This window comes from Zootoca vivipara, chromosome 11, assembly GCF_965207765.1.
Source record: "Zootoca vivipara chromosome 11, rZooViv2.hap1.1, whole genome shotgun sequence".
NCBI lineage: Eukaryota > Metazoa > Chordata > Lepidosauria > Squamata > Lacertidae > Zootoca > Zootoca vivipara.
The window spans coordinates 21,124,027-21,137,092 of record NC_142594.1 but is presented as its reverse complement, the minus strand read 5'-3'; the positions used below and the strand labels follow the sequence as shown (position 1 = coordinate 21,137,092).

The window sequence follows — 13,066 nt, the reverse complement described above, 5'->3', positions numbered from 1 at the left end:
GGCAGCCAGCTTTCAAGTTGCATCTTAATTTGCTTTATTTCACATTATGTACCCTTGGCACAAAGTTCAATGATGCTGTCTGACTTGAAATTCTCAGCTTCTTTATACAGATTTTACGAAGAATGGCATTACTTCATTTACTGGACTTCTTCCCAAAACATAGGCTCTAAATTTCGACCTACGGTAGCAGTTACAACGAGGGTGACTGATTGAGTGGTATAAAAGGGAGAGAGAGAGAGAGAGATTGATTTTGTTCAATTCTTTGTTATCTCCCTTCACTTGCAGTAAAATGCCAAGTGACTGCCAGTAAATTAGGTATTAAAACTAATATCATATAAGGGAGTGGGGGAAATTCCAATAGGCAACCATGCAAAATATATCAGGAGCTGGACTGTCTCACAGAACATTTTGTCAAGAAACAGGGTCACCTTGGTATTCCAATAATTGGAGATCCATGTGCCAACAGAATTTGAATCTCCGTCATCCCCCCCCCCAATGACCAACACAAATGCTATATTGTGTGACATGTTAGGTGTGTTAGGTCAAACTTTTATGGACCGTGTACTGAAAGTTGTTGAGGGAAGATAGGCTTATGAGGGTAGGAAGCCTCAGAAATCACAAGAAGCTTTTACAATATTTGGCAGCTACATGTACACATGTACAGTGGTACCTCAGGTTAAGAACTTAATTCGTTCTGGAGGTCCGTTCTTAGCCTGAAACTGTTCTTAACCTGAGGTACCACTTTAGCTAATGAGGCCTCCCACTGCCGCCGCACAATTTCTGTTCTCATCCTGAGGTAAAGTTCTTAACCTGAGGTACTACTTCCGGGTTAGCGGAGTCTGTAACCTGAAGCATTTGTAACCCGAAGCGTTTGTAACCCAAGGTACCACTGTATACATGACACGAAGCATATTTTTTGACCCATCTCCGACCCTCAAACCTGAACCTTGTACATTTGCGGCACAATCTTATCTATAGATGTCAAAGACATGAATAATTCTATGACATCCAAAGGCAGCCCTGTTTTGGGAAGCTTTTAATGTTTGATGTTATGTTGTGTTCTTTTATATTATGTTGGAAGATGCCCAGAGTGGCTGGGGCAACCCAGTCAGATGGGTAGGGTACAATAAATAAATAAATTGATTGATTGATTAATGATGACACTCACTGGATGATGATAGGGCATCAGCACCAGTGGGTGTAAGTACAGCATTAGTGTGAAACATGAAGCCTGGCTATGGCTGGAAGGATACATCATTTTCGGTTCTTTCAGTTCTCTCAGTTTTCCAATCTTAAAATTGGCTCTCCACATTTCTGTAGCAATTTGCGAATTTTCTTTTTGAAAATCCTCATAAAAATTCATCCGTATTTAGTATGAATTTCTCCCAATAAACACATGTCTGTATGGAGTTTTGACTAGTATACACATTTTTTGCAAGCAATTTACCCTCATATAATGCACTTTCGTTATTTTTACTAAAATATTCATTTTTATGCATAGTTTTCACTAATATATGCATTTTTGTAAACACGGCTTGCCTGGAGAACTGTATCGCCTCAAAATACCATCCAAGGTCATGTCATTGCCTACAGATGTGTTTGGTGGATTTTTAGTTGGTTCTGTTGTAAAAATCAACAACATCCATGAGTATCTGTGCCCTGGATCCATGTTTCTGGATGTCCTGGCAAGCATTGGATCTATAGATTTTGTTGTGAAATCTACATATGTAAGCTTTAATCCCATCATAATTTTTTGAGCACCCTGTGTAAAAGCACATCAGTTCAAGAGGATCCATTTTAATTTTGCTGTATCTGATTTTGCCCACTTTATGGAAAAGCAAAGTCTCTTTCTCTCTCTGTTTTCTGTGCATGTGTGAACACACTTTGTCTTTCTAGTTGTCTGGGGCGGGGTGGTGATGAAGACAGCCAGTGTGGATGTTATACATGTTTTCTCTCAGAATTCCAGATGTGCCCACAAGCAACCCCAGACCATTGAACGGACTGCATTTTGCACCTCTGATACATTACATCTCTGGTCACCAAGAGTTACGTCACACTTTCTGTGGCAGGGCAGTTTCTTGGAACTGCTAAGGAAGGATAAGCTTTGCTTACAGGAAGAAAAAAACACTTGAAGCCATACTTACAGAATTCCATCCCTGCCTGAAGTGTGGTGGAGGAAATAATGGCGGTGGTGGTGGTGGAGGAGGAAGGGCAAGAAACGAGCACACTCTGTTGTTTTTAACCTGCTTCTTCTGGTTCAAGCAAGGGAAGGCTGTTGGGGAAAAAAAACTTGTCTATTCATTACGAGCTAAGTATTAATTACGATTATTTAAAGAATGAAGGAAGAGGCTCGAGCACAATAAAATTCAGCATGTTTACGCCACAGAAATGCACTCCCACCACTCAAGGTTTTGCCAACTATGGCAGCTCAGAAATCCTCCAGTGACAGTCCACAATATTTTGCTACCTGAAAAGGTAAAAGGTAAAGGACCCCTGGACGGTTATGTCCAGTCAAAGGTGACTATGGGGTTGCGGCGCTCAACTCGTTTTCAGGCCGAGGGAGCCGGCGTTTGTCCACAGAGGGCTTTCCGGGTCATGTGGCCAGCATGACTAAACTGCTACAGGTGCATGGAGGACCGTGACAAGTGCCAGAATGCACGGAAACGCCATTTACCTTCCCGCCGCAGCTGTACCTATTTATCTACTTGCACTGGCGTGCTTTTGAACTGCTAGGTTGGAAGGAGCTGGGACAGAGCAATGGGAGCTCACCCCGTCGCGGGGATTCAAACCGCCAACCTTATGATCGGCAAACCCTGAACGCAAATGGCGCCCTCTCTGCTACAGCCAAGTCTTGCTGCGCCATTCCTGAGATCCACAGGACCATAATCTAGACCCTATCATCGCTGGCCTTCAGACAGGAAACATAAACAGTTCCCCCCTTGCTGTCTCTTTGCCTAAACTGATAGTAGGTGATCTCCAACAAAGCCACACTCAGAGCAGACCCCTGAAATCAACATAAGCTTGTCGATTAAATGGGTCGACTGTGGGTATGACAAACATTGGCTATCACCCACATTTTGTGAAATTCCTCGTTATTTTACATTGTTGCTTAGTATTGTTTACTTCTTTCAATTGAGTTTCTTGGACGCTCCCTAGAACATATTTTATACAGAAAGGCAAAACATAGATTAAATGAATCATAACAACACTTCTTGAATATTTGCTACGATTGTGTGTGTGTGTTTTTAATGCTTCTTAATAGCAACAGAGCTGCCTTCAATACAGATCAGAGTTACTAAGGACATCTTTAGACAACCTGTTATTCAGTATTCATCCTAAATTGCTTCCATATATTCAGGTTAAAAGGTAAAGGTAAAGGGGCCCCTGACCATCAGGTCCAGTCGTGTCCAACTCTGGGGTTGCGGCTTTCATCTCGCTCTATAGGCCGAGGGAGCCGGCGTTTGTCCGCAGACAGCTTCCGGGTCATGTGGCCAGCATGACAAAGCTGCTTCTGGCAAACCAGAGCAGCGCACGCGATATCTAATCTTTACTGAGCATTTGTTTTGATTTGTTTGTGGGGAGGTTATACGACAATGACCATTCCTTCCACCTTAATTTGCTTGTGTAGTATTTATACATCTTTTTGCATTCATCCCACACCTTTTCATGCATTCTTCCAGCACTTTACTAACCACAAAAAGTATGGGGATATGGAGAATTTGTTGTGCCAAAGCAACTGAGTGCTTCAAAATCCACTTTATTTGGTTAAATCCAGATTTCCATTATATACTTGAATCCCTCCCACAAAATAGTGACAGATTGCAGCTTACATGCACACACACCTTTGAAAAGAAAAGTATTTTTTTTATTAAAAAAATGTCCAGTAGCACCCTAGAGACCAACAAAGTTTGTTCTGGGTATAAGCTTTCATGTGCATGCACACTTCTTCAGATACACACGATACACGCGAAAAGCTTATACCCAGAACAAACTTAGTTGGTCTCTAAGGGACGCAGGTGGTGCTGTGGGTTAAACCACAGAGCCTAGGGCTTGCTGATCAGAAGGTCAGCAGTTCGAATCCCTGCAACGGGGTGAGCTCCCATTGTTCAGTCCCAGCTCCTGCCTACCTAGCAGTTCAAAAGCACGTCAAAGTGCAAGTAGATAAATAGGTACCACTCCAAGCGGGAAGGTAAACAGCGTTTCTGTGCGCTGCTCTGATTTGCCAGAAGCGGCTTTGTCATGCTGGCCACATGACCTGGAAGCTGTACGCTGGCTCCCTCGGCCAATAAAGCGAGATGAGCGCTGCAACCCCAGAGTCGGCCACGACTGGACCTAATGGTCAGGGGTCCCTTTACCTTTTTAAGGTGCTACTGGACAATTTATTTTATTTTATTTTTTATTTCGACTGCATCAGACCAACACGGCTACCTACCTGAAAAGAATGGTGTTATGGTTTTGTCATGCATGCCTACTACCCAGGCCCACTTGTTGTTGTTTCTAATTATAGCCAGTATGTAGGATGTTTTTAATTATAGCCAGTATGTTTGTCTGCAGACAAATGGCGGCTCCCTCGGCCAGTAAAGCAAAATGAGTGCCGCAACCCCAGAGTCGTCTGCGACTGGACCTAATGGCCAGGGGTCCCTTTACCTTTACCTTTATGTAGGACCAGTCAGCTGGCTAGAAATACAGTTCTTCTTGCACATTTGGTCTGAAACAAAGCCAAGAGCCAGGCTGGAGAGATGCCCCCACGACATCAAAGAACACAGCTTCCACACAGGCCTGAACCCTGCCTACCCCTTGTCCCATCCCAGTTTTAAGAAATGAAGCAATACCACCAATACTCTTAAAACAGGATAATTTGGGTTTTTGGCCTCTGTGCAGAGCTGCCGTTTCAGTGAGCCCGCGTGGCATAAAGCATCACTGAAAAAATCGTTTCAACTCTTCCACCTGTTCAGAGAAACCCCGGCAACCTTTCCAAGCTGAAATTCAGTGCAGTCACAAGACAAATGAGTAACTGCTATTAAAAGGCCAACGTATAATATAACTGCTATGATCATGTACTCAACAGCATCTGTGCTTCCCTATGGCTCAGTATCAATTCCAGGAGTTCCCTGACAGAAATGCTGCCTTTCTCTCGGATGCTTCCCTACTGTTCTCTCACAGACTATGGAGAACCACGGCCGGATTTAGGTTTGATGAGGCCCTAAGCTACTGAAGGTAATGGGGCCCTTTATATTTCCAGTTGTCCTTTGTCAACAACAAATTGTCGCTGTTTTTTGTGTTGAATATATACTACAGTGGTGCCTCGCAAGACAAATTTAATCCGTTCTGTGAGTCAATTCGTTTTGCGAAAAATTCGTCTTGTGAATCCCATAGGAATGCATTGAAATTTATTTATTTATTTATTTTGCCCATAGGAACGCATTAATTGAATTTCAATGCATTCCTATGGGAAACCGCGATTCGCTAGATGAATTTTTCACAAAATGAATTCATCTTGCGAGGCAACCTCCGATCGCAAAACCCTTTCGTCTAGCGAAAAATTCGTCTAGCAGGGCATTCGTCTGGCGAGGTACCACTGTATATGGTAATTTATGGTCCTAATAGGTCCATACCAACACAAAAAACTGTTGCTGTATGTAGGTTTTATTTATTTGTTTTTTATCTTATATTTTGGAAATGTACATCCAGTTTCTTTCCCCTTTAATTTTTTGGGGCCCCCAAGAGAGTGGGGCCATAAGCACACTGGCGGAGGAAGAGGAGTGTGGGGGGAGCGCACCACCCCCGGCAGCACGATCCCGGTGGGGTGCCATCGCGGCTGCCCCCCACCCCCCCGTGCTGGATGTCATGCCCCTGCAGCCAGTGTGCCCTGCCCCAGGACGCAGCCACACCCCCGGGATGCACACCAGCCCCAGCCCCGCCTGCTCTCCACCACTGCATAAACTATAGCTTGTTTAGCTTATACGTAAATTCGGCACTGTGCAGAACCACGGTCTTTTCTTGCTGGATGGGCCTAAAGGTGAATGGGGTCTATAGCTGGGCAACTTTGCTGTAGCAGCTACAGTGCAGCTCCTACAGTATTATCTTCAATGTTACACTTGTGGTCAAAACTGTAGAAAACTTTTAGGAAAAGTGTATTTCCGAGGTTTGATGGCTCATAACGCCACATTTTTTGGCGTAATACCATAAAATTATATATTAATGGAAAGATAATTTAATGAAGAATGCAATGTGTTAACTTTTATGATTATTTATTACAACAGCAGCCATAAAGAAGAAATGTGAAACGCATAGAAAAAAAATGAGATATACAAAAATTCTCACCATGTCAGTTAATACTGTACAGTGGCCCCTCGACTTACGAATGCACATTCATAGGTTGAAAAGTTTGTAAGTCGAAAAAAGCAGTTTTCCATAGGAATGCATTGGAAATGGAAAAATTCATAAGTCGAGTAAACCGCATCTAAAATTCGTAAGTCGAGAAAACCCCATCCAAACCGCAACAGTTTTCCTTTAGGATGTCGAAAAAAATGTAAGTGTGCGGCCATTTTTTTTCATTCGTAACTCGAAATTTCGTAAGTCGAGTACTTCGTAAGTCGAGGGACCACTGTACTTAGTTGGGTAACGTTTAGCTTTAATTATGGCCTTACAATGCCTTCCCATGGAGTGAACCAAGTTTTTAAGTTCTGCAGCTGTAATAATGTGAAACCAAGATTGAACTATTGCCTCTATTAATTGGGTTTTATTGCTGGGTTGCTTCTGACTAACAAGTTTCTTTAGTTACCTCAATTAGTTTCTTTAGCTTCCACAATTTTGGCCACTAGGGTATATTGATATACTTGAGAAATTGGTTTTCAAATAAACAGTGTTTTTTTAAAAGTAAATTTTTATTTATACTCCCGGGCTCAGGGAGGCTAACATCAAATGTCAAATACATTAAAACACAATCAAACAATTGATTAAAATACAGCTTTAAAATTTGAATCAGAATAAAATTAATTGACTGCCCATGAAATTGCAACCATAGGGGTCGGGAATCTCAAGTATTCATCAGGGCCAGCTATCCATGTGGGTCCCACATGAGCCAATAAAAGGGCCAAAGAGGTAACTTACAGGGTCCCATAGAGGGGGGTCAAACTGGACCCCGGACCGAAGGCCAGGCGGAACAGCTCCGTCTTGCAGGCCTTGCAGAAGGATATCAAGTTCCGCAGGGTCTTGGTCTCCTGTGATAGATAAAGGAAAGAACAAAGCTCTGGAAAAGAGGTCATCTCTACCCTTGCAGGCCAAAACTGCTAGACAAAGTGAGACAGCCAAGTCAGCAGCCAGTAAGTACAGTAATAGCAAATTGTCCATTCACTCATTCATTCATTCATTCATTCATTCTCTCTCTCTCCATAAATAAACATACTGTACCAGCGAGGGTGGCACTGTGGGTTAAACCACAGAGCCTAGCGCTTGCTGATCAGAAGGTCAGCGGTTCGAATCCCCGTGACGGGGTGAGCTCCCGTTGCTTGGTCCCAGCTCCTGCCAACCTAGCAGTTTGAAAGCACAAAGTGCAAGTAGGTAAATAGGTACCGCTCTGGCGGGAAGGTAAACAGCGTTTCCGTGCACTGCTCTGGTTCGCCAGAAGCAGCTTAGTCTTGCTGGCCACATGACCTGGAAGCTGTACGCCGGCTCCCTTGGCCAATAAGGCAAGATGAGCGCCGCAACCCCAGAGTCGGTCACGACTGGACCTAATGGTCAGGGGTCCCTTTACCTTTACCTTACCAACACAAACAACATGCTATCCCTACCTCCCATTAGAAACCTGGACATTCTCTTGCCCTCTTGTGCCTCAATTCGCCTCAACACCAGTGAGCATGCATTGATGATGCCACAAGCATGCATTGATCAGGTGTGGCATACAGACCTCACCATCCTGTCAATGTGCCCTGGTGTGAACATAAACAGAAATGAATCTCGTACCAATGAAGCCCTGCTGATGTGAGCAGCTAGGGGAAAAGGCAACAGGAATATCCAACAACTTAACATTAACACCGTAGAGCCCAATGAACACACCCTTACCTTTCTAAAACTAGCTGCAATTCTACATGTTTGCAATACAAAATAAAAACATTCCTTCCAGCAGCACCTTAAAGACCAACTAAGTTTTTTATTTTGGTATGAGCTTTCGTGTGCATGCACACTTCTTCAGATACACTGAAATAGAAGTGTATCTATCCAAGCAAAGGTTTCCACTCCTCCTTAAAGTCTGCCTCTTCCAAATTTGAGATTTCCTTGACAGAGAGCACACTAGAGACTTGGGGTGTCTTTGTCATGTATAGTTGTATTCAGGGTGGATTTGATTTAAATCAAATCAAATCAAATCGATTTAAATCACAATTTAAATCACTAGTCACTTTTTTTTACAGAAAGACTCATTCTTGCTGGTATAACCTTAATATTTACAACCAGATGAAGGTTTCATTTTTGGAATAATAAATTTCCAGAGTAGTTTTTACAATTATATCAAAAATTACTGATTTAGTTATACTATTGGAAATGCACAGACTGATAGTTATGAAATTATTGTGAGGTTTAATAAGTTAACTGTTTATATTTGGACAACCTTTCTGCTGTACTTCATTGGAAGAAGAAAAATAATTTCCTTAATAACAATTTAAACAATTTATTGAACTAAAACAATAACATTGTATCCATGTTTGTTAACTGATGTTGTTAAACAATAATAAAAAAACCCTTAGACTGAGTTTGAGCACACATGAAAAACTTAAACAAATCTTTATTTTCTGATTAATAGCCTTTGGACTATAATGTAACTTAATTAGAAAACTCTCTTTAGAAAGACTTTTCCTCCCAAAGAATTTTATTTTGTTAAAATTTTTTTTTTAAAAAAAACCGATTTTTTATTTTTTAAAAAATCATTTATGGTTGTATTTAAAAACCAGCAGGTAGCATTACGTAGTAGTAGTAGTAGTAGTAGTAGTAGTTTATTTATACCCCGCCCATCTGGCTGGGTTTCCCCAGCCACTCTGGGCGGCTTCCAACAAAATATTAAAATACAATAGTCCGTCAAACTTTAAAAGCTTCCCTACATGACCCCACCAGCCTGTATGTAGCCAGGCAGCATTGGTCGAGTCCCTCAAAATCAGTCCAGTCCCTCAAAATCCTAACCAAATTTTAAAAATTTCTGCTTCACCACTGTTGTGGCAAATCCTCTTAGCCAGGCATTCCCAAACTTCGGCCCTCCAGATGTTTTGGACTACAATTCCCATCCTCTCCGACCACTGGTCCTGTTAGCTAGGGATCATGGGAGTTGTAGGCCAAAACATCTGGAGGGCCACAGTTTGGGAATGCCTGCTCTTAACATTCAGCCTGGGCAACCCACGTTAAGCCCCCTGTAACCGTGCAAAATGTCCTAAATTGCTCAATCGCATCACTTGTGCCCCTGAAAGGGGCATCATTTTACATAACAGGATAACATGGATCATAGCCCCATGTACCACAGGATTAAAAAATAACATATATGAAGAAACCATCAAGGTACGGTACCGTAATGATTATATTTTTAGAAAGAAATGCCCTCCAGTTAAAATATATTTCAAGGCTTGTCTGTGCATGTTCACACCTCAGGACCTGTTGTTTTGCTCCCAACTGTTGCTGACTACAACATAACCACGTGGAAACACAGACTTGCAGTCATGTGTTTGATCGTGCAATATATAACAGCCAGAAACATTTCCTCTAAAAACGATGCTTCAGCAGCACCAAGAAATCCAGTTGGCCGGAGCGGAGAGGATCATTTCCAGGAACAGCCTGGCCATATCCTGCCAGAGAGGTGAAGTCGGGTGAAAGGTACGAAAATTATACTTTGCAAGTTTGCACATTTCTTTTCCAGAACAAGACCTAAATGCCCCCTTCTTTGCAGTGACATCCCATGCAAAGCAACAACTCGGTTGCTCCCATATTGTTTTCTTCTGATCCCTTAGTTACCGCCAGACCGTGGTCGAAACCTCTTTGTTTGTGACGTAGGTTGCCATGGGGAGACATTAGGGGACAATAATAAAAAGGCCCCTAAGGCCACTGGTTTTCAATTATATCTGGAAAATAGCTGAGAGTATTTTTGTAACGATGGGAAAGACAAGTCATCATTCAGGAATGGTGTGGCCGTTTCGTACAATGAGGCTTACACTAGGCTTACCCTTGGCAAGCGCAGTGTTTAAACTAGTGTCTTCCAAAAGGAAGCTTCCTTTAGTTGCCAAATAGAAATAATTATCTGGGACTCCAGGCACATGCCAATGAAAGACACAAGTATTAAAGTATACAAGAAATCACACTAAAATAAACAGTCTCCCCTCCTGCTGAGTGATATCTACCCTGTTTCTCCGAAAATAAGACGTAGCCATAAAATAAGCCATAGCAGGATTTTTAAGCATTCAATGAATATAAGCCATACCCCGAAAATAAGCCATAGTGATAGACAAGGTTAAACTGTACCATACTTAATTAAAAAATAAGACATCCCCTGAAAATAAGCCATAGTGTGTTTTTTGAGGAAAAATAAATATAAGACGGTGTCTTATTTTCGGAGATACACGGTACTACAAAAACATTGAGCATTTATCAGATGATAAGCCCAAATACACATAAAACAATAATTATCCTAATTCAGATGTTATGAAAGACTCGACACATGGAAGAGAATCAGAATTGTGCCTGCTGGCCTTATCCTGCCACCATGACACCAGACAAGGTCTGCCACCATGATCCTTTTCTCCACTCCATGAGATGAATTGACGCACTTTCAAAGGCCTCAAAAAGATTGCTGTCTGCCCCAAATTCAATGAATAGGAAAACAAAAAACTTGTTTTGACATAAATCACGGAGCATGGGTCATCAACTCCTTTTTAAAAAAACAAGCCACATTTTGAATTAAACCTGATGGACCACCGGCTTCACCCAGCGACCAAGGGTCAAAAACTAGACGTGATGTTAATGGTGTGTTTGCAATTAATGTGCATGGTTTTTGCTATGTAAATAACAGCTGCAGTGAAATCTGAGCAGCCTCGGGACTCTTTCTCACCCTCCCCTAAAAATCACCTCTGTGGTCTTAAACCAGAGCCTATTTGGGTCGCCTATCAGAAGATCAGTGGTTTGAATCCCCGCGACGGAGTGAGCTCCCATTGCTCTGTCCCAGCTCCTGTCACCTAGCAGTTCAAAAGCACACCAGTGCAAGTAAATAGGTACCGCTGCAGCAGGAAGGTAAATGGTGTTTCCGTGCGCTCTGGCTTCCGTCACGATATTCCATTGTGCCAGAAGCGGTTTGGCCATGCTGCTCACATGACCTGGAAAGCTGTCTGTGGACAAACAGCGGCTCCCTCGGCCTGAAAGCGAGATGAGCACCGCAACCCCATAGTCGCCTTTGACTGGACCTAACCATCCAGGGGTCCTTTACCTTTACCCCGTTTGCATTTCAAGGGAAGCCTCCACTGAAAACAATTGGAGCATCTGTTTAAATGCAGATAGCAACCTATGAGATGTGTCTGTGTGTGCATGTGTGTAGAGAAAGAGTTAAACTTCCTTATCCCACTGCTTCCTCACTGCTACTACGGCTACCATTGTTAGCATTCCTGTTGAGCCTCTTGTGGAACGGTGAGATGCCTGGAGCCATTGACATGATCACTCCTGAGTGCCCATGCCATCATTGTAGAGCACATACGTTGCCTTGGTACTTTGGTGACCCATATGCAATGAAACACAGGTGGCCCGAACCTGACCTAACACATAGGAGGTTGCATTACCACACCTACCTTGTGGCAGTGTAGTTGAACCTTCTCTTCTCAGAGCAATGGAGCCTATGGCACAACCCTTGCTTTATTATGTGCCCTGGCCCCTCACTCGTTTCCCTGTGTCTCTTGCATAGGAGAAACTGGGCGAGTCACATAATAAGAGGAAGAACCTCTGCTGCTGATCACAGTGGGCAGGAGAAGATGGCAAAGAGCGATTTGTCTGTGTTTCTTCCACATGAGCCAAGGCACATAATAAGGGTGTGGGATGCTTGGGAATTAGATTCATGCTGGGGGCTGAGTGGAAAACTTCTTGAAGCTGGGTTCAACCTCAGCGCTATTAGTTGTCCATCCTTACCATAGCCAAATCCCCATTTCTCCAAAGTTTGCAATGCAGTTCTTCTGTCTCTTGCCTGTTGCAACGTTAACGCAAGTTTTGTGAATGAACACCAAATGGGAGGATGCGGTCGGCTGAAACAACTGTTCCACTTTTAAATAGCTGGTGCAAATATCAATGTCTTTCAAGAAAGCCCTATTAGATCACTATTTTCAGTCTGCTGCATTTGTTCTGGATTTATTTTCACTGTGTTTCTAATGACACATGTTTTCGTTGTTTTGAATTATCGTATCTCCATAAAGATCTATTAATTCACAATGCAGCAAAGGGAAACTTAAATCATTGTAGCACTGTCATTCTATTGCAGTTTTAAAAGTCCCCAGATTATTATTATTATTTTTTAAAAACCATACAATCCTATAAGAGCGATGCTAGAAACCTAAAGCAGGGATCCAGACCCTTCTTCAGCCTGAGGGCTATATTCTCTCATGGGCAAGGGCCACAACAGATTATTCTTTAGTGTGGCCAAAGGCACAAATGGCCAGAGACACCATGAGCTGTTGCAATTGATGTGCCTCTTTGTACAACACAATAAGCTACACAAAACTCAAGAGGTTTCTATGTACACACCTCCACGCGGGCAAACAAGAGGCACAATCTTGTTCTAGCCAAGCAAACACACTTGAGAGGGTGTGGAGCAGGACTGGTGAGAGGTCTCTGACATGTGGAAAAGTAGGGACACATTCGGTCTCCTAGGCCTGGCGTTCCCCTAATTTAAAGTCTTATACAACAGCCACCTCAAACTTGATTCTTTAAAGGGTTTCCCTTTCAATAACATTGCATTCAGTAACAAGAATGGTAGAAAAAGACGGAGCTGTCTCTTTCATACTGCTGTGAAGTTTGCCTTTAAAACGTACAGACTTGCGGCAAGTCTCCTGGTCTC

At 42.7% G+C, this 13,066-nt stretch overlaps 1 protein-coding gene across 3 annotated transcripts in view; it reads right to left on the bottom strand.

The window, feature by feature from the left end:
- The window catches only part of COLQ (collagen like tail subunit of asymmetric acetylcholinesterase), a 40,058-nt gene that overhangs the window by 25,858 nt on the left and 1,134 nt on the right, over positions 1–13,066 (bottom strand). For all 3 annotated transcript variants that reach the window (XM_035130299.3, XM_088654119.1, XM_088654120.1), the window contains exon 2: positions 2,145–2,272. In XM_035130299.3, coding sequence (XP_034986190.3) covers positions 2,145–2,272 — 128 coding nt within the window. The remainder of the gene's footprint in view (positions 1–2,144; positions 2,273–13,066) is intronic.